The sequence below is a fragment of the Colobus angolensis genome, unplaced genomic scaffold, assembly GCF_000951035.1.
Source record: "Colobus angolensis palliatus isolate OR3802 unplaced genomic scaffold, Cang.pa_1.0 Scaffold362, whole genome shotgun sequence".
Lineage (NCBI taxonomy): Eukaryota > Metazoa > Chordata > Mammalia > Primates > Cercopithecidae > Colobus > Colobus angolensis.
Window position 1 is genome coordinate 892,507 of NW_012116955.1, and position 23,052 is coordinate 915,558.

The window sequence follows — 23,052 nt, forward strand, 5'->3', positions numbered from 1 at the left end:
ATGGAATAGATGGTTGTCTAAACTTATTACTGTATATTTCTATTAAATTAAACTATACATAATAAAAACAGATTGTTTATATTATGGGTACAATATTGATTTGTGAAAATTGTTTCGGCATATATAGGCTTGGGGTATATATACATATATACTATATACATATAAAAAAATCATTAGAATTATATACCCATTAGGTATATAGTTTTAAATATATACTGATGGTATCATAAAATTTGGATGTTTCATCTTCATTAAGAGATTTTTGGATTTTTAGAGTTTAATTTTTTTGCTGTGATTTTTTTTTTTCTAGGTACAGAAATAGTAAAGCCATATACACCTGTATCTGGTTCCTTGCTGTCAGAGTTCAAGGAACCAGTTCTTCCCAACAATAAATACATCTATTTTTTGATAAAAATCTATCACACTGGACTCTTCACACCAGAGCTTGATCGTCTTCAGATTGGTTAGTATTTTTACATTTTTGTAACCTCATTTGTGCTCTAGATTGGATCAGATTGCCCTCTCGTTATCTCCATGTAGGAGTCTGTCAAATATCTTTAACTCAACATCTTCTCTTTGTCCCACCCAGCATGGCCTTCCTCCATATTCCCTGTTTTTATTATTTGCAGCATCACTGTTCATCCTTGATCCAATCTGGAAACTCAAGTCAGCCTTGTTTCCCACTTTCTCTCTCCCAGTCCAGTCAGCCACTAAGTTTTGTTGAGTATACATCTCAATGGCTTTTTCAGCTACCTCTTTGGCCACTGTCTTATAGTAAGCTTTCATCACATCTTTGTTGGCTTCTAACTGTTTTCTCACAATTGACCCTAGCTGCTTTGCAGCTCTGAAACCTCTGATGGGTCCCCATTATCTATACTGCATGACCTACAAAGACATTGATAATCTCTCCAGCTTCAGCTCTTGCTATACAAAAATACTTGTGCTACTCAGAGTTCCACAGATTTGTCATCCTCATTCACAGGTACATGCAGTTGCCACACCCAAGATGCCCATCAACCTTTTCTTTACCTGTCAAGTGCTTTTTAAAAAAGACCCAAACGTGGGCTGGGTGTGGTGGGTCATGCCTGTAATCCCAGCATTTTGGGAGGCTGAGGCAGGCAGATCACTTGAGGTCAGGAGTTTGAGACCAGCCTGGCCAACATGGGGAAACTCCGTTTCTACTAAAAATACAAAAATTAGCCAGGTATGGTGGCGGGCATCTGTAATCCCAACTACTTGGAAGGCTGAGACAGAAGAATCACTTAAACCCGGGAGGCAGAGGTTGCGGTGAGCCAAGATCATGCCACTGTATTCCAGCTTGGGCAACAGAGCGAGATTCTCAAAAAAATAATAATAATAATAAATAAAAAGACCCAAACAGAATATCACTTTATGGAGCTCTCCTCCTCCCCTAAAACCCCCAATAGCAACAGTTTATTCATAGCTCTATTATATTCTATTATATTCTATTATAAGAATAAATATATTCCTCAATTAGAAGACTGAGTTGAAGAGCAGAAATTGTCTTATCTTTGTATTTCCAACACCTGGCATGGCAGTTGGTACATAATAGGCTGTCAGTAAATGTACTTTGTTTTTTTGTTTGTTTGTTTTATTTTTGAGACGGTCTGCCGCCCAGGCTGGAGTGCAGTGGCTTGATCTCAGCTCACTGCAACCTCTGCCTTCTGGGTTCAGTGATTCTTCTGCCTCAGCCTTCCAAGTAGCTGGGATTACAGGCACACACCACCATGTTGACTAAGTAGTAAAGATGAGTTTTCACTATGTTGGCCAGGCTGGTCTTGAACTCCTAACCTTAGGTGATTGGCCCACCTTGGCTTCCCAAAGTGCTGGGATCACAGGTGTGAGCCACTGTGCCCAGCCAGTAAAGGTACTTTGAAAGAATAGAACTATAATGAGATATATTAAGATTTAAAAACTTCTCTTGCTTCTGTTCCCTTTTGATGTCTCTTGCTCCTTTTTCTGTATTTTCTTTTCACTGCTTTTTACCTAATGGCAAAATGTTCCTCTTTCCAAGGCAGCATTAGCAATATTTTGGGATATCAGTGAAGTGGATTACTGAAATTTGGAAATAAACAAAATTACATTACTTTCTGAAATGTAGTAGATATGATTCTGCTAATTATATCTACTTCACATAAGAGATATGATTAGTCCTCCTTGGTTACGTAAATCAAAATATTATATATGAATTTGAACCTGAAGTATTTTGGAATACCTACAAATCTAGTGAAGGTGACTATCACCTTGTGAAAGAAGGACTGACACATAATTATAATACAATAAGTGGAAACTTAAGGAATGGTATTACAGCCTATTTATGGAGATTTTTGCAAACATAGCAGGGTGAAGAGTTGTCCTAGAGCGTGGAAAGGGAAAGCTCAAAGAACAAGATGAAGTATTATTTCAGCTTCATTTAGGGAGGCTCAACATGGCACAAATATTTGTGTCACTTAGAGAGTTGTACATTAAATGAATGAACCCATGCAATTATCCATCTCTCTTTCCATCCCATGTTCACTAAGCAGCATGATTTTACATGATTAATTTGGCTTTCCATGTGTTCTGATACTGGAAACAAGATATCCCCAGCGGGACATGTAATATTTAGGTCACTAGATAGATGTAATCCCAGCTGTGCCATTCTGGCATGTGTGCTTTAATCTCTTCTGAATTTGATTAGCATCAGTTATCTTACATGAGTCTAATCAATTTTGTTAGCATTGGAAAGACTGGGCTGTGGGTAAAAGTTACCAAGTTAATAATGTCCTCTGAGGCTTCTTTAGTAAACAACCATCTGGCTTTCCCAAGGACAGTCTGATCTTACGGTGTTTTTCAAACTATAACAAGAAGCTTCTATTGTTTTTTGTTTTTTTTTTTTTTGAGATGGAGTTTTGCTCTTGTTGCCCAGGCTGGAGTGCAATGGCGCGATCTCGGCTCACCACAACCTCCGCCTCCTGGGTTCAAGCAATTCTCCTGCCTCAGCCTCCCGAGTAGATGGGATTACAGGCATGTGCCACAATGCCCAGCTAATTTTTTGTGTTTTTAGTAGAGACAGGGTTTCTCCATGTTGGTCAGGCTGGTCTTGAACTCCCGACCTCAGGTGATCCACCTGCCTTGGCCTCCCAAAGTGATGGGATTACAGGCATGAGCCACCATGCCCAGCCCTGTTCTCAAATACTTACTTGATCAACTACTGCAAGATTCTTACTATCCTGCAATGGAAAACAAAGGAAAAATTGTGAGCATCCAAGCATTTTAAAATAGAGTATTTTAAATCATTCAAAAATTATACACGGCTTTATTTTTCATTTTTAAGATTACATTTCAAGTTTCTGAATCTAGTCCTAAAGATAATTTTCTTATATGAATGGTACATGGTGATTATATCAACTGAACTGTAGAAAATGGGCACTGATTTCTCAACTGTGTTGATGCTAGATTGGAAAGTGGCATGCTCCAATTATAGTTGACTGCATTTCTGATCTTGCTTTGTTTTTATGGGAATTAAACTCAGAACAGCCTTTCTTAATTAATAGGTCTTTTCAAAAATTTGGTGGAAGAGAAGTTGGTGTGTTTATCAACATAAGATTTTAGAATACATTTCTATTCAATTTTCTCTCCTACTAATCCTGTTACTATGGTTAATAATCAATATGTAAATAGTGAATATATATTCTTTACTCTGTACCATGTAAGACAGATATATGTGGACTCTGCTTTTGAGGTACTTAAAATTTAGTTTAGCAATCAATCCTTTATTGATAATTTGTGGATAAGTACTTTGCAGTAGTTTGTAAATTTCAGACTTCTGATGGTTTGGGAAAATAGTGGTGGGAAATTATACCATAAAACCTCATTATTAATTTGACTGTAATGATATAATTCAGACATACTTAGGGGTCTAATGAGTATCCTTAAGACTACTTATTTATCTTAAAGACTGATACATAGTCTGCAAGCTAAGTATTTATACTGTTACTCCTCAGTGTTTTAAATTCAGTTACTTTTGGCTTCTTAATTTCCCGGCTGGGTTTTTCGGTTTGTTTGTGTTTTTTTTCTGATTTAGTTTGTATTTCATTGTTTAGGAGATTTTGTTTCTGTAAGCAGTCCTGAGGGCAATTTTAAAATATCCAAGTTCCAAGAATTAGAAGATCTCTTTTTGTTGGCAGCTGGAACAGGCTTCACACCAATGGTTAAAATACTGAATTATGCTTTGACTGATATACCCAGTCTCAGGTATGTAATTTTGTCTCTAATTACTATCCTTTTTGAGGCTGTTATATTAGTATAAGGTATTCTAAGTTGATTACTCACTGGACCTTAATAGACATGTTACCATTTCCTCATTCATCATTTCTTACTCTGCCTCCTCTAATCCTAGGTATTAAGTAGGTTCTTTTATCTCATTTCAATTTTTGATGATTTTTAATTACCTACCGGGCACTAAAACATTCATGCTGGTTCACTTTAGACTTGCTATTTGTGCGTATTTTACATGTAATTAATTAGTTATTTCTGAGTTTTTGTTTTTCTTTTAAGGAAAGTGAAGCTGATGTTCTTCAATAAAACAGAGGATGATATAATTTGGAGAAGCCAGTTGGAGAAATTAGCATTTAAAGATAAAAGGTATTAAACTGATATTAGCTCTGTGTTTAGTTTTTTATACCTGTGTAGTAAGTCTAGGCCTTCACTTGTCTGGTTGGAGCTTTGATTGGCCGGGAAGCTCCTTCAAAGAAAAAAAAAAACCGATAATTCTCTAACTGGAAATCATGTTAAATATTCCTCTTCCCTCAAAGAAACACTGTCTGGCAAGATCTAGGCAACCTTATATATGTGTCACTAAGATGCATGTTGGACTTTAAGATCATGTTATGTGGTTTATACTGAGTTGGGTTTCACTGAAAATGTTCCAGTGTAGCCAGTTTGGTAATGCAAGATTTTTCTTGTTATAATGGGGCTGATAAAATAAAAATTTGGTGAGAATAGATTAAGCAAAATTAAACATGGGATGGGATTTCTAAAGCTTTTTATATGTTAGTATCCTTTGTGACTTTCCAAGAGAGGAATTTTTTTATGCATTGTTTAGCAAAATTCCCTTTACTTTTGTTTGTTTGCATTAACACTTCTTCGCTCTATCACTAGTGATCCTTGGTACCCACTTTGGGAAGTGCTGGTATAGACAATAGAAAAAAGTTCTAGTCAAGCTGAACTCAGTAGTGGAATGGGACAGAAAGGATAACAAAAGTAAAAACTTATTTTATTGGTTAAAGAGCCCAGCCCAGTAAACTAAAATAAGAAGATAATTTAAATGAATATATGCTCCATTTCCCCTAAAAAGATTTGATAGCAGTAGGAAGTTCAGAACAATCTTTTTACAAAAAGTGAATTGAATAAGCTATCATACTTCCTAAAGCATTTCTATAATCATTAAAAGTTATTTCTAAGAATTTTAGGGCTTTATAAATTATACCGAAGATCTGAAGTAAATATATATGTGTATGATAGGATGATATAGATAAAGTTCTAGGCTTTTTGAAAGAGTAAAGCCCTTAGAACTTTGTTAGCTGTCCAGGGGCTCGAGGTTCTTCTAAATATTTTCCGCATATCCATAATAAGAAAATGCTGTGGTCTTTTCCCATTTTTCCCTGCCTGCTGTCTCCCATCATCCTCCACTTTGTCTTTTAATAAATGGCTTTCAGTCTTAAGGATGACACCTGAACGTATTTATCCTTGAAGTATTTATTCTCTACATACTAAAAACATAAACCTAAGAATATTTACTATATTTAAGTAGTTGTGTGGCATTTTAGAGAATTATTTAAAGAAGTTCAAGTTCTTAGTTTTTCAAGTATTTTTTAACACATTTTCAAAGTAGAAAATTGGAAGCGTTTATCAATAAGCCTAAAGACCTAAATTCCAGTTCCCATTCTGCTCCTTACCAGCATGAAATTTTATTCACAAATTATTTACCTGTAGGGGCCTCTTTAACTTCAAAAGAAAATAATGACGTCTTTCCACTTCATAAAGCTATTGTGAGCTTTGGAGAAGATAATGTAAATGCTTTGGAACCTGTGAAGCCCTCTCTCAGACATTTGAATTGTGGTTATAGAGGACCCCTATATACATGTTTGTTTTCTGTCTTCACTCTTAGAGCTTCTGTTTTTTTAAGTAAATGTTTAAAAGAATTTAAACTGGTTGATTCCCAGGCAAGATGGCCAAATAGGAACAGCTCTGGTCTGCAGCTCCCAGTGAGACCAACACAGTAGGCAGGTGATTTCTGCATTTCCAACTGAGGTACCTGGTTCATCTCCCTGGGACTGGTTATACAGTGGGTGCAGCCCACAGAGGGGTGAGCAGAAGCAGGGTGGGCTGTTGCCTCACCCGGGAAGCTCAAGTGGTTGGGGAACTCCCTCCACTAGCCAAAGGAAGCCATGAGGGACTGTGCCATGAGTGACTATTTTATCCAGCCGAGATACTACGCTTTTCCCATAGGCTTCGCAACCTGCAGACCAGGAGATTCCCTTGGGTGCCTACACCACCAGGGTCCTGGGTTTCAAGCACAAACTTGGGCGGCCATTTGGGCAGACACCAAGCTAGCTGCAGGAGTTTTTTTTGTACCCTAGTGGCACCTGGAACCAGAGAAACAGAACCATTCACTTGCCTGGAGAGGAGGCTGAAGCCAGGGAGCCAAGTGGTCTTGCTCAGTGGATCCCACCCAAACGGAGCCCAGCAAGCTAAGATCCACTGGCTTGAAATTCTCACTGCAAGCATAACAGTTTGAAGTCAACGGGGAACACTCGAGCCTGCTGAGAGGAGGGACATCCACCATTACTGACACTTGAGTAGGTGGTTTTCCACTCACAGTGTAAAAAAAGCCACTGGGAAGTTTGGACTAGGTGGAGCCCACCACAGTGCCAAATAACCTGATAGCCAGACCGCCTCTCTAGGTTCCTCCTCTCTGTGCAGGGCATCTCTGAAAGAAAGGCAGCAGTCCCAATCAGAGGCAGAGACTTATAGATAAAACTCCCATCTCCCTGGAACAGAGTGCCTGGGGGAAGGGGCGGCTGTGGGCACAGCTTCAGCAGACTTAAAATGTTCCTGCCTGCTGGCTCTTAAGAGAGCAGTGGATCTCCCATCACAGCACTTGAGCTCTGCTAAGTGACAGACTGTATCCTCAAGTGGGTCCCTTACCCTCGAGCCTCCTGACGGGGAGACACCCCCCAGCAGGGGTCGACAGACACCTCATACAGGAGAGCTCTGGCTGGCATTTGGCGGATGCCCTCTGGAATGAAGCTTCCAGAGGAAGGAACAGGCAGCAGTCTTTGCTATTCTTCAGCCTCTGCTGGTGATACCCAGGAAAACAGGGTCTAGAGTGGACCCCCGGCAAACTCCAGCAGACCTGCAGCAGAGGGGCCTGTTATAAGGTAAACTAACAAACAGAAAGCAATAGCATCAACATCAAGAAAGAAAGGATGACCAAGCCAACACTCCATCCAGAGGTCACCAACAGCAAAGACCAAAGCTGGATAAATCCACGAAGATGAGGAAAAACCTGTGCAAAAAGGCTGAAATTGCCAAAAACCAGAATACCTCTTCTTCTCCAAAGGATCACAACTCCTTGCCAGCGAGGGACCAAAACTGGATGGATAATGAGTTTGACGAATTGACAGAAGTAGGCTTCAGAAGATGGGTAATAACAAACTCCTCTGAGCTAAAGGAGCGTGTTCTAACCCAATGCAAGGAAGCTAAGAACCTTGACAAAAGGTTAGAGGAATATCTAACTACAATAAACAGTTTAAAGAAGAACATAAATGACCTGATGGAACTGAAAAACACAGCATCAGAACGTCGTGAAACGTACACAAGTATCATAGCCGAATCGAGCAAGCAGAAGAAAGGATATCAGAGATTGAAGATCAACTCAGTGAAGTAAAGCAAGAAGACAAGATTAGAGAAAAAATAGTGAAAAGGAATGAACAAAGCCTCCAACAAATATGGGACTACATTTGGTGTACCTGAAAGTGACGGGGAGAATGGAACCAAGTTGGAAAATCACTTCTGGATACTATCCAAGAGAACTTCCCCAACCTAGCAACACAGGCCAACATTCAAATTCAGGAAATAAGAGAACACCACAAAGATACTCCTTGAGAAGGACAGCCCCAAGACACACAATGGTCAGATTCGCCAAGGTTGAAATAAAGGAAGAAATGTTAAGGGCAGCCACAGAGGAAAGGAAAGGCCATCAGAATAACAGGGGATCTCTCTGAAGAAACCCTAGAAGCCAGAAGAGAGTGGGGGCCAATATTCTACATTCTTAAAGAAAAGAGTTTTTAACCCAGAATTTCATATGCAGCCAAATTAAGCTTCATAAGCAAAGGAGAAATAAAATCCTTTAAAGACAAGCAAATGCTGAGGGATTTTGTCACCACCAGGCCTGCCTTACAAGAGCTCCTGAAGGAAGCACTAAATATGGAAAAGAAAAACTGGTACCAGCCACTGCAAAAATGAAGCAGAATGTAAAGACCATCGAAACTATGAAGAAACTGCATCAACTAATGGGCAGAATAACCAGCTAGCATCGTAATGACAAGATCAAATTCACACATAACTGTATTAACCTTAAATGTAAATAAGCTAAATGCCCCAATTAAAAGGCACAGTCTGGCAAATTGGATAAAGAGTCAAGACCCATCGGTGTGCTGTGTTCAGGAGACCCATCTTACATGCCAAGACACACATAGGCTCAAAATAAAGGGATAGAGGAAGATTTACCAAGCCAATGGAAAGCGAAAAAAAAAAAAAAAGAAAGAAAGAAAAAGAAAAAGAAAACAGCAGGGGTTGCAATCCTAGTTTCTGATAAAGTCTTTAAACCAACAAAGACCAAAAAAGACAAGGGCATTACATAATGCTAAAGGGATTAATGCAACAAGAAGAGCTAACTATCCTAAATGTATATGCACCTAATATAGGAGCACCCAGATTCAAAAAGCAAGTTCTTAAAGACTTACAAAGAGACACTTTCACACAATGTGAAATAGTGGGAGACTTTAACACCGTATGTCAATATTAGACAGATCAATGAGACAGAAAATTAATAGGGATATTCAGGACTTGAACTCAGCTCTGGACCAAGTGGATCTAATAGACATCTACAGAACTCGTCACCCCAAATCAACAGAATATACATTCTTCACAGCACCACATAGCACTTATTCTAAAATTGACCACATATTTGGAAATAAAACACTCATCAGCAAATGCAAAGGAACAGAAATCATAACAAACAGTGTCTCAGACCACAGTGCAATCAAATTAGAACTCAGGATTAAGAAGCTCACTCAAAACCACACAACTACATGGATACTGAACAACCTGCTCCTGAATGACTACTGCATAAATAACGAAATTAAGGAAGAAATAAATAAGTTCTTTGAAAGCAATAAAAACAAAGATACAACATGCCAGAATCTCTGGGACACATTTAAAGCAGTATGTAGAGGGAAATTTATAGCACAAAATGCCCACAGGAGAAAGCGAGAAAGATCTAAAATTGACACCCTAACATCGCAATGAGAAGAACTAGAGAAGCAAGAGCAAACAAATTCAAAAGCTAGCAGAAAACAAGAAATAACTAAGATGAGAGAAAAACGGAAGGAAATAGAGACATGAAAAACCCTTCAAAAAATCAATGCATCCAGGAGCTGGTTTTTTGAAAAGATTAACAGAATGGATAAACTGGTATCCATACTAATAAAGAAGAAAAGAGAGAAGAATCAAATAGATACAATAAAAAATGATAAAGGGGAGATCACCACTGATCCCACAGAAATGCAGACTACCAATCAGAGAATACTATAAACAACTCTATGCAAATAAAGTAGAAAATCTAGAAGAAATGGATAAATTCCTGGACACATACACCCTGCTAAGACTAAACCAGGAAGAAGTTGAATCCCTGAATAGACCAGTAACAAGTTCTGAAATTGAGGTAGTAATTAATAGCCTACCAAACAAAAAAGGCTCAGGACCAGACAGATTTAAGGCTGAATTCTACCAGAGGTACAAAGAGGAGCTGGTACCATTCCTTCTGAAACTATTCCAAACAATAGAAAAAGAGGGAATCCTCCCTAACTCATTTTATGAGGCCAGCATCATCCTGATACCAAAACCTGGCAGAGACACAACAAAACAACGAAAAATTCAGACCAATATCCCTGATGAACATCAGTGCAAAAATCCTCAATAAAATACTGGCAAACTGAATCCAGCAGCACATTAAAAAGCTTTTGCACCATGATCAAGTTGGCTTTATCCCTGGGATGCAAGGCTGGTTCAACATACACAAATCAATAAATGTAATGCATCACAAAAACAGAACCAATGACAAAAACCACATGGTGATCTCAATAGATGCAGAAAAGGCCTTCAATAAAATTCAACACCCCTTCATGCTAAAAACACTCAAACTAGGTATTGATGGAACATATCTCAAAATAATAAGAGCCATTTATAACAAACCCACATCCGATATCATGCTGAATGGGCAAAAGCTGGAAACATTCCCTTTGAAAACCAGCACAAGAGAAGGATGCCCCTCTCACCACTCCTATTCAACATAGTATTACAAGTTCTGGCCAGGGCAATCAGGCAAGAGAAAGAAAGAAAGGATATTCAAATAGGAAAAGAGGAAGTCAAATTATCTCTGTTTCCGGATGACACGATTGTATATTTAGAAAACCCCGTCACATCAGCCCAAAAACTCTTTAAGCTGATAAACAACTTCAGCAAAGTCTCAGGATACAAAATCAATGTGCAAAAATTACAAGCATTCCTACACACCAATGATAGAGAGCCAAATCATAAGTGAACTCCCATTCACAAATGCTACAAAGAGAATAAAATATCTAGGAATCCAACTTACAAGAGATGTGAAGGACCTCTTCAAGGAGAACTACAAACCACTACTCAAGGAAATAAGCGAGGACACAAGCAAATGGAAGAACATTCCATGCTGGTGGATAGGAAGAATCAATATCATGAAAGTGGCCATACTGCCCAAAGTAATTTATAGATTTAATGCTATCCCCATCAAGCTACCATTGACTTTCCTCACAGAATTAGAAAAAAACTATTTTGAATCTCATATGGAACCAAAAAAGAGCTCGTATAGCCAAGACAGTCCTAAGCAAAAAGAACAAAGCTGGAGGCATCATGCTACCTGACTTCAAACTATACTACGAAGCCACAGTAACCAAAACAGCATGGTACTGGTACCAAAACGGATATATAGACTAGTGGAACAGAATAGAGGTCTCAGAAATAATGCCCCACATTTACAACCATCTGATCTTCGACAAACCTGACAAACAATAGGGAAAGGATTCCCTATTTAATAAATAGTATTGGGAAAAGTGACTAGCCATATGCACAAAATTGAAACTGGACCCTTCCTTACACCTTATACAAAAATTAAGATGGATTAAAGATTTAAACATAAGATCTAAAACCATAAAAACCCTAGAAGAAAACTTAGGCAATACCATTCAAGACATAGGCATGGGCAAAGACTTCATGACTAAAACACCAAAAGCAGTTGCAACAAAAGCCAAAATTGACAAATGGGATCTCATTAAGAGCTTCTGCATAACAAAAGAAATTTATCATCAGAGTGAACAGGCAGCCTGCAGAATGGGAGAAAAATTTTGCAATCTATCCATCTGACAAAGGCTAATATCCAGAGTCTACAAGGAGCTTAAACAGATTTACCAGAAAAAAAAAAAAATCCCATCAAAAAGTGTGGGTGAAGGATATGAACAGACACTTTTCACACTTCTGTGGTTAAATTATCATTGAATTGTAAATATTAAAAAACAAATTTTGTAGTTAAGAGAAATACACTACTCTCTATATAATTAGGTCCCAGTCTTCTACTCCATCCTTTGTGGAACAAGGAGAAGGATAAGAATTATGGATTCTGAGGCTGACATATGATTGAATATTTTCAGCAAGCGTGCTATGTTTGTCCTCAGAGTTTATCTAGATAATATAATTAGCAAATGGAATTCTTCAAAATAAAATTGTATAATGAAAAGTTATTAATCTCTTGGCCTTGGGCAAATTACTTTATCTGGCTGAGCTTCAGTTTTTCCATCTATAAAACAAACATTAATACCTACACCACAGAATCATTTGGACATGGGAATCAGTGAGTTAGCCTATGTAGGTGCCTAGCCCAGAATTAGTATGTTTGTAGCAGACATTCATTCATTCATTTGTGAAATATGTGTAACATCTATTATGTGCCTGTACACATGGATCCAGCAGTGATAAGATATTGTGTGCTTTTTTTCTCATGCAGCCCAGGGAATGCATCTCTTCATTTTCCCTAATTACTGCCCTCAGAATTGCAAAAATATAGATACTTCATAAATACTTTTTGGAGTATTACTCTTTCTATTTCAATCTCATTTTCATGTCATTAAGTGTGAAATCTGAACAGAAAAAAATGTGTACCCAAATTTTGTCCAAATATGTTATTAAACTTGACTGTTGTAACAATTGGGATTCCATTTACCACCTTCCAAGTCTAGCAAAATCTTATACTTTTTCTCTTATGAAAAATGAGACAAAACATAAGGCAAATATGTGCAGTAGTGGATTTAACTAATTATGTAAACTGAAATCAAACTAAATTCCACTTATCCTTCTCCCAAATATGTGATCAGTGTTCTGAGGCTCAGTTCATTCAGCACACGTTGGCCCACCTCCCATCAGCAGAATGCCCTAGCTCTGTGATGTCTCTGCTTTAGTAGAGTGAGTTTTGAGGGGTGGGACAGGTGGGACAGTTTGACAATGAGGTTGACTTCTAGAAAACATTTTGTGGTATATAAATATAACAGGTATTTTCCTTTTTGTTTCAAATGATTTGTTCTTGGAGACCATTAATCTTTAGTAAAGGTAGTGGTACATTTTTTTATAACAGTATTTGTTGATTTTCCCTTCTCTTTATAAAATACATGTTTATATAGAAAAGGTATAAGAAAAATATCACCCATAATCCTACCACCCAAAGAACAATTAATGTTACGGTCTGTATCTTTCTATTCATATGCATACCTATCTTTTTTTGTGTATTTAAAATAATGTAGTCATACTAACTATAATTTTTATAACTACATTTCTACTTACTGTATTGTGTGTTTTTTACATAAAGAATATTTTCAACAGGTGGTTTTCAACCTTAAGCAACTCTGCCACCCCAGAAACATTTATGTCTGGAGACATTTTTTATTTTCACAACTGGGGGAAGAGGTGTTACTGACACCTAGTCAGTAGAGGCCAGGATTGCTACAAAATATCTTAAAATTCACAGGACAGCCCGCCTACAATGAAGAATTATCCAGCCCAAAGTGCCAGTCCTGCCAGTTAGTAAATCCTGCAATATACCATGATTTTTAATAACTGCATTGTGTTCAGTCATGGGAGCATACCATACTTTATTTAACCAATTCTGTATTATTTGACATAGTGACTAGAAATTGTTCAATACCTCTCTAACTATTCAGGATAAAGATGTATCAGAAGAAGTATTAGGTCAAAGTGTTTTAAGGCTCTTGATACCTATTATACTTTAAGTTCTGGGATACATGTGCAGAACATGCAGGTTTGTTGCATAGGTATACATGTGCCATGGTGGTTTGCAGCACCCACCAACCCATCATCTACATTAGGCATTTCTCCTAATTCTATCCCTACCCCCGCACCCCACAACAGTCCTCAGTGTGGAATGTTCTCCTCCCTGTGTCCATGTGTTCTTATTGTTCAACTCCCACTTATGAGTGAGAACATGGGGTGTTTGGTTTTCTGTTCCTGTCTTAGTTTGCTGAGAATGATGGTTTCCAGCTTCATCCATGTCCCTGCAAAGGACATGAACTCATCCTTTTTTATGGCTGCATAGTATTCCATGGTGTGTATGTGCCACATTTTCTTTATGCAGTCTATCATTGATAGGCATTTGGGTTGGTTCCAAGTCTTCACTATTGTGAATAGTGCTGCGATAAACATACATGTGCATGTGTCTTTATAGTAGAATGATTTATAATCCTTTGGGTATATACCCAGTAATGGGATTGCTAGGTCAAATGGTATTTCTGGTTCTAGATCCTTGAAGAATCGCCACACTGTCTTCCACGGTGGTTGAACTAATTTGCACTCCCACCAGCAGTGTAAAAATATTCCTATTTCTCCACATCCTCTCCAGCATCTGTTACATTTTGACTAATAGCCTCTGAAAAATGAAAGCACTTAGCAGAGAATACTATACCCAGCCTACATTGTCATTGATGATGACATTAACACTGATAGTGTCATTAACAGTGATGTTGTTAGTGTCATTATTTTTACACTAGAGTGGATTGGGAGGTTAGTTGGGGCAAAAGAAGGAGGAGGAAAAAAGGGATTCTAAGCAGCACGGAGATGAGTCACAAAGGAAAGGGGACTGTTTACCCACTTATGTGCACCCACAGAAGATAGAAGGCCGTTTACATCACTTTAAACATTTGTGTGCTCACTATCTGCAAAATGTGCTTGACATTACAAAAAGATAAGAAATCAGTAAGACTACCCTAGTGGTGGTGAAGTTCTAAAGTACACCAGTGACTGTCAAGTCTGTGCCTTGAGAGGAACAAAAAACATACCATAGCTATCTAGTGAAAAGAATTTTATTTCATTTTTGTGAGGGTAGGAATATCAGAGCTTCACGGAAGAAGGGGCTTTTGAGCTGAGCTTTGGGAAATGATTAGCATTTCTTTGAGTGGGAAAATAAATTTGGGTAGTGGGATTACATAAGACATGAGGGCCAGTTTATTCTAGTGTTTTAATAACAGAGTAGAGTCGTTTTTTGGAAATAAATACTGTGAATGAAGGAGAATGATGCAGAATAACTAAAAATAAACCCATTAAACTTTATATCAGTTTTAGAAGGAATCTTCATAGTTATCATTTCTGATCCTTTTTGTTTACAGTTGAGGAAACAAGCTAGGCTAAAATCAGGTGGTGAAAGACCTTGCATGTAATCCATATGTGAAGTAAATATTATATATCAGATAGACACAGGAAGAAGGCACAGTGACACTCTGCGGCTCATCTCCCGGTAGTGCTGACAGGCTCTGTGAAACTATATGTTTTTGTCTTCTGATGTCAGTATTGGGGCTAGCAATATGGCAGTTCCATTTAAGAGAGCAAAAGCTGATGATGCCAGAAGCAGAAGTAAATGAAACAGGATACCTGAAACTGTTTCTTTTTCCCTAACCTCTTATGTACCCAGATAGGCAGCCCACTAATCTGGAACCTTATAGCACTTTTGGCTTCTTCCAGGAGATGTTCCTCAGATGTCGTGTTGCTTGGAATATGTGCTTTGAAATGTTAATGTATTCCCCGGAATGGACTCTATGATTGAATAAATTTGGGAAACAGTGTATGCCTTCTTGAAGATTTACTCTGAACTTAGCGTATTTAAGGCTTTCTGAAATTCTAAGGAAATATATTTAACTTTTTTGAACCCAGTATGTCACAGATTTATTTGATAGTTAGCCTGCTTTCATGGAATAACTGTGAACATCTGGAGGCATACTAGTATTTCCTTTCATTAGATTCATTTTAAAAAATGTTTCTATAATTATATATGTTTTATCTAATTTTGATTCCTAGTTTTGTGAGATTTTTTTCCTGTGAGCACATAGCAATTTTTACTACAGTTGCAGACATTTTCTTTAGCTAGAAAAAAAAAAATAGGAAAAGCTGAAATACTAATCTGTGGGCAGTGAGGAATCACTGAAGCTTTTAAGCAAAAAGATTGCAAAGTTGTATCAGGATTTTTAGGGAAACTAATATGGCAGTGGTATATCAAATAGATTAAGGGCTAAGGCTGTTAATGCAATATTTTAGAGAAGAGATATAAGAACCTGATCTGGAGTTGTGACATTAAAAATGGGAAGGTAAGGGACTGTGTGAGAAATATGAAGGAGGTAAGTTGCTGAAGCTGATTGGCTAGAGGAGGAAGGAATAAGTCATTGGATGATTGCTAATGATTTGGACTAAATGAATACATTTGTATTTCAAGACTTGTCATTTCAAATCACTGTCAGCCTACCTTAAAATAAATTTTTTGACAAGCTTACTTAGACTGATATTTAAGATCGCATAGGCACTCATCAGAAGCAGGTCTGTTCTCTCCCTCTTTCATATTAGTTTGTATTTTATGGGTTAATCTGAATGTATTTTCAGGTAACCTTTTCAAGAGTCCCAACCCCTTTTGGCACTTTTGAAATTATAGAGGAATTTCAGGATGTTTACTGTGTGCCCTCACATGTCTCCAGCATCTCAAAGCTGTAATTACTTTAGACAGTAAGTTGACCTTCATTCAGAAAACCCAGGAGAGAGGATTCCACAGGAATTATCTATATTTTGATATAAAAAAATCTTTCATTAAAGAATTATTGAGTCTTGGGAATGCTCCTGTTCCAGATTAAGCTCTTTTCTCAGCCTATGAAAAGGAGATAAGCAGGATAACAGCCTCTTTACAATATCCTTAAATTGCAGCCATGCTTTCTGTGCACCTTTTCCATTGAGTGCATAAATTATAGTCAAGAGACCATTATGTGAATAAATACAAAATACATGAGAAGTTTATACCATTTATGTAAGGATCTGTATTTATCACCATTAGTAGATACCTGCAGAAAATATATCACCGATTAGGCTTTTTTATAAAGCATCCCAGTGAAGGAAAATTATGACTAGGTACTTATGGCAGACTACAGAAACTTCAGTATTTATTTAGCAGTTTTATTCCAGTTATAGGCTCATTTGAAATAGAGCCACAGGAGAGCATCTTTTATCCTTTAATTTAACAGTACAGTTTCCACATTTTATTCAAATATCTATGTATAATTGGAAATTTAAGACAGTGGTTTTATGGCTGCTTTTGGCCCTTTGATCTGATGAAAGAAAGATTATGATTTTTTTTCCAGAAAAACACACTTATGAATTCGTATACATTTTTATATGTAATTTTATGGATGCCAGCACATGGCTTTGTTCTTTTAAGTACAATTTTTATTTTTAGCCAACATGGCCTCTTTGTAAATACATTTCTTTATTCAAAAGGCATTTTTTGTGTAATTTATTGAGCAAAGCCTGGATACAGTATTGAACAAGACAGACAAGGACCTTGCCATCATGAAGCAGTAAGCAAATATCACATCCTGAGGTTATTTAAAATTATCTTAGTTTTAAATGCTTGGAAGGTAAAAATAGCGAATATCTTTGGGGAGGCTATTTTGTGGATTAGCCTTTGGGGAGGCTATAGAGTGGATTAGCGTTGCTGCTGATACTAAATGGGAAGCTTGAAGATAAGAAATAAAACATATTTCTGTAGATGTTTTTAATACAAAATCAAAGAATATTAGAAATGTAAGAGATGACTCATTTCCCAACCTCATTCCACAAATGGACAAGACCTAGAGGCTGGAGTCTGTGTGGAGAGCTGAGGCTGGTTCTCTCGCCCCCTGCTGCTGCTCTTATTTGGTCTCTTATTTGGTCTGTGCTGCTTGTGCCAGGCTCCTTAGTTCTTGGGAAACTTAATCCAGCTAAGGCACAGCGATGTGAGGGCAGCTGTACCAGCCATACCTTGTTTCTGTTTTCATATTTACTTCCTTTGTGCCCTCACAAGAGAAACTGTTCACTTCAGCTTTTTCATGTGGTTTAAATTAATGTATCATGAATTCCTGCTACTCAGTTACTCACTGGAACATGTAGAACTGCTTTCGATTTGATGCTGTTGAAATGGTAAGAATTAGTTTTGTTTGCCAAAACAGAGTAGGCAGAGCAGGTACAACATAGAATTTTGAATTTACTGTGGCTTTTCACCAGCAATTTGTATAAAAGATTACTAAGCCCATGGGAAGAAATGGTCTGTTGTTACATTGTGAGACTTTATTTTAATCCTGTAGTCTTTTGCTTTCATCTGTTTCATTTCGTAGTATGTGGGTACCTCCTGTGTGTTAGGGATACAGTGATAGCCAAAGCAGACATGGTCCCTGTTCTCATGGAGTTTAGCGTCTATTGGAGAAGGTAGACAAAACAGCTTAGTGACAACATATTTAAAATCTGAAGTAAATGGCTATGAAGAAAAGGAAAAAGAAAACATTGCTACAACACATGAAACAAAGGACCTCAGCCTTGTGGAGGTGACACACTTCCCTGTGGATTCCCTGATGCTTGAGCTGAAAACTGAAGAATGGGAGTGGTAATCTCATTACAGAAAGAAGAAAGAGAACAGGCAGTGTTATGGCAGTGAAGGCTAAGAGGTAAACAGAGTTAGAGCCAGGACTTGGTGATGAATTGGATATGGAGGGTGAGATAGAGAGAGGTTCCCAGGCTAGGTGATGAATTGGATATGGAGGGTGAGATGGAGGTTCCCAGGATAAATCCCAGGTTTCTGGCTTGTAAAACCAAGCAGACTGTGGTGCCAGTTACAGAGATGATGAGGTTGAGGTTGAAGTTGAGGGCCTTTGAGACAGTGACAGTAAAAAGTCAAATAGGCTTCTTAATCAAACTGGTTGTAAGGGTCTGGAAATCACTGGAGAGGTTTGAGCCAGAGATTAAAATACATGTGTCACTGGTAATTGCTATTTACTGTGATTTATACCAGCATATTATTATTGTTTATTTTGGGTTCGGGGGTAAATGTGCAGATTTGTTTCAAGGATATGTTGTGTGATGCTGAAATTTGGATTTCTGTTGATCCTGTCACCTAGACAGTGAACATAGTACACACTAGGAGGTTTTTCAGCCCTTGCCCCTTTCCCTACACCTCCCTCCTTTTGGAGTCCCCAGTGTCTATTCTTATCTTTATGTTCTTGTATACACAGGGTTTAGCTCCACTTATAAGTGAGAACATGCAGTATTTGTTCTTTTTTTTCAATACCAGTAAATTATTAATAGAAATGTGGAGTTCTCTGAGATCCCTTGTAATCTCTGTTTCATTTATATATTTATTTTTAATTAATTTCTTTTTTAAGAGACAGGTTCTTGCTCTGTCGCCCAAGCTGGTGCAATCATAGCTCACTGGATCAAACGATCCTCCTGCCTCAGCTTCCCAAATAGGTAGGACCATAGGCACATACCACCACACCTGGCTAAGTTTAAACAGTTTTTTGATTTTGTTTTTTTGGGGGGTTTCTGTTTTTTTGTTTATTTTTTGTAGAAACTAGGTCTCACTGTGTTGCCCAGGCTGATCTCAAACTCTTGTTCTCAAACAAGCCTCCCGCCGTGGCCTCCCAACATGTAATACTAGGATTACAGGTGTGAGCTACCATGCTTGGTTAATTAGTTCAACTTAAAAAAAATGCTAAATTACATTCTTTAATGTATAGGAAAAGCTAATCCTTAGTAAATATAGATTTACGTATATGTTTTTGTTAAATCTTATAATTTTTTTCAGTGTTTTTCTAGAAAGTGTATCAATATATATTAAATTATTCTTTAGGGGAGAAATATTGAACTTGAAACATGTTAATAATATGTTTAAAATAATAAACTTTAAAAAAATGTTTTTCTTTTCCCTAGACTGGATGTTGAATTTGTTCTCTCAGCACCTATTTCTGAATGGAATGGCAAACAGGGACGTATTTCACCAGCTCTTCTTTCTGAATTTTTGAAAAGAAATTTGGACAAATCCAAAGTTCTCATCTGCATTTGTGGACCAGTGCCATTTACAGAACAAGGAGTAAGGTGAGTAGCAGTGTAGTAGGAAACAGACTGCCCAATACTGAAATGAAGATCTTTCATGACAAGCATCTCTCAGTTCTTCCTATTTATATGAACCTGCACTTTAATAATCTTACAGTTTTAGAAAATAACAAAGTCTTTAAATCTTCATATAGTTTGAGTTGGAGGCTAGGATTATGCATATTGTCAGATAAAACACAAAAGTAAGTTACAGCTAGCAATCAGTGTTCTCTGCTAATGGCTGCCAGTATGGATACACTCACAAGATTGGTGTCACAATCTTATTTGGGACATTAGGCCCAACCTCTTCTTCCATCAAAGCTTTATAATATATAGTAATTAATAAGGAATGTTCATCTCATTGTAGATTTTGATCTTCATTCTCTGTAACTGAGTGAAAGTTAGTAAATAATATATGTGGTCAAAAGCCAAGCAGCAAGACAAAAAGGGGAGACTAGAACACAAATAAGGCAAGATTAATAGTTGAAGCCTGGATCATGAAAAAGCAGTGGTAGTGGCGATCCTGTTTGAAATTCACTTTGATGTGATTTAGCTTTAAAATGGCACTTTAAAATATTTGGTTAAAGATAGCCCCTGTTGGATTTCTAGATGATTTTAAAATACAGCTGTTTTAAGTGCCCTATTCTTATTTAGTAGGTGACTAAGCCTAACGTTTCTAGATGTTGGCGAAAAGAGTCAAACTCTCTAAAATCTCTGAAGAGATTTTTTCTGAACCAAATATGAGTGACCATGACCTGTGAGCTCTCAGGTGGTCCTGAGAACGTGTGCCCAAGATGGTCAGGGCACAGCTTGGTTTGATACATTTTAGGGAGGCATGAGACATCAATCAAATATATTTAAGAAATACATTGATTGGTCCAGAAAGGCGGAACAACTCAAATCTGGGTTGCCAGGGAGCACGAGTTTCCAGGCTATAGGTAAATTTAAACATTTTCTGGTTGACAATTGGTTGAGTTTGTCTAAAGACCTGAGATCCATAGAAAGGGAATGTTCAGGTTAAGATAAAAGATTGTGGAGACCAAGGTTCTTTGGAAGTCTTACAGTGGCTGCCCTTAGAGATAATAGATGACAGTGTTTCCTATTCAGACCTTTAAAAGGTGCTAGACTCTAGTTAACTTCTTCAGGATTGGACTGCCTGGAAGAAAAAGATCTAGCTATTTTGACAGGATTCTTTACAGATGCAGATTTTCCCCCATAAAGGACAGATTTGCAGGGCCATTTCAAGATACGGCAAAGAAACTTGTTTTGGGGTAAAATGTTTTTATTTTCTTCCTTGTCTCGTAATGTTATGCCAGAGTCAGGTTGGAAAGTAAGTCATGATATACAGGGTTAAATAAAACACATCTGATGAGAATTTATAGTTTGTAGGACATGACTTCCTAGACCCCTTAGATAGGAATTTGGGCAAGATAAAAAAAAAAAATCAGAGTTTAGTCCTCATAGATAATCTTATATCTTGCTTTTTTATTTAAAATTTTAATTATAGAAAAGATTGACCCCCCAATCAATAAATAAAGGCATTAAAAACTTTTTTTCTTCCATGTTGAATTTAAAATGTATTTTATTTTTAATTAAATATATTTCTGTATTTTAATGCTTTAAGAAAAATGTTCTTTTAGTTAAACTCTCAACTTAAAAAGATTTTTCGAGTTTCTATGTAAACTTTTGCTCTTTTAAAGCTCTAGGGAAACTATTAAAATTACAATGAAGACTAACATTATAGTTTGAATATAAAACTTTTTTTTAGGAAAAAAGGTTAAGAGCTGTACTGTCTTCTACTGTATTGCTTCTGCTATTTTAGAAATAGTGAGTACTTTATAGATTGCAGTATAATAATACTTTTAAATAATTAGAATCATTTTTGCATTTTTAAAATTGACCATAAACTTGGGGAGGCCAAGGCAGTTGGATCACCTGAGGTCAGGAGTTCGAGACCAGCCTGGCCAACATGGTGAAACCCTGTCTCTACTAAAAATACAAAAATTAGCTGGGCATGGTGGTGGGCGCCTGTAATCCCAGCTACTTGGGAAGCTGAGGCAGGAGGATCGCTCGAACCTAGGAGGTGGAGGTTGCAGTGAGCCGAGATCATGCCATTGCACTCCAGCCTGGGTACCAAGAGCGAAACTCCATCTCAAAAAAAAAAATTGACCAGAACCTATATAGCTTTCTTTTCTCAGTTTTACCTCTGAGCCAGTCTTTCAGTGCTGTGCTAACTGGCTTACCCAGAGTTGCTCAGGAGTATTTATTAATCATTACATATGGATTCCTGCTATTACTCACTCCTGAACATACTACATAGAGTTGCATTTTGAGATGTAACTTGATTCAAATCAGTACTTAAAATTCATAGTAGCTACCCTTGTAACTTTCAGTTAGGACTCGTTTCTTTGGTTTCCTTATCCTCATCATCTTAATGGATGTGGTATATTTTTCTTGATTGGCAATTATATGGGTTTCTTATTATAGTTTTTGCTGTTTTGAAAAATGAGTCTTTCTTGTAATGTCCACTCCTAGAGTTCTCCAAAGTTAATCTCATGTCTGCTACATAGATTATATTATAAATATAGCCATCCCAGACATACTCTCCATATTTGGTGAACATTTGTCAATTTGTATGGTATGATAACAGAGAAAGACTCAGAAACCTATTTTTTAAAAAATAGAGATAAGCAGCTTATCATTACTTGGCCAATAATGGTTCTTTATCCACTAAATATGTACTTTATTACAGAGATTAGTAAAACAATCTCTCCTTTCAAGGACCACACTATCTAGTGGTAGAAACAAATGCACATACTGATAACTAAAGTATGACTCAGAACACCATAAATATCTTACTAGAGATAAAATCAAGATGTTATGGGAATTCTGGGAGAGATGGGTTACTTTTACGTAGCGATGTGTGTGTTAGAGAGACAGGAGCTGCATGGTCAAAAATGTCATGTGCACTGCATGTGGACTAAAATCTAGCAGTCAAGAGAGATGGAGAAGGGGATAGTACAGGCAGAGAGAACTAGCAGATGCGTTAGGGGTCCAGATTTATACAAAAGCCTAGACTGATTTGGCTTGGGTGAAGCTGCTTGCCTGGCAGAACAGGATAGAATGGTAGCATGGGCCCAGACACTGAGAGACTTTACTGCTGCACTGTGTTGGCCTCAACTCCTGTGCCCTCCTGGCCCTTTGTGTGAGTATGTATATCCCCTCTGGGAGCTGCCA

The 23,052-nt window shown here is 37.5% G+C and overlaps 1 protein-coding gene across 1 annotated transcript in view; it reads left to right on the forward strand.

The window, feature by feature from the left end:
• The window catches only part of LOC105519935 (cytochrome b5 reductase 4), a 104,447-nt gene that overhangs the window by 79,715 nt on the left and 1,680 nt on the right, over nucleotides 1-23,052 (forward strand). Inside the window, exons 12-15 of the mRNA XM_011953486.1 lie at nucleotides 311-463; nucleotides 4,107-4,257; nucleotides 4,561-4,647; nucleotides 19,654-19,818. Coding sequence (XP_011808876.1) covers nucleotides 311-463; nucleotides 4,107-4,257; nucleotides 4,561-4,647; nucleotides 19,654-19,818 — 556 coding nt within the window. The remainder of the gene's footprint in view (nucleotides 1-310; nucleotides 464-4,106; nucleotides 4,258-4,560; nucleotides 4,648-19,653; nucleotides 19,819-23,052) is intronic.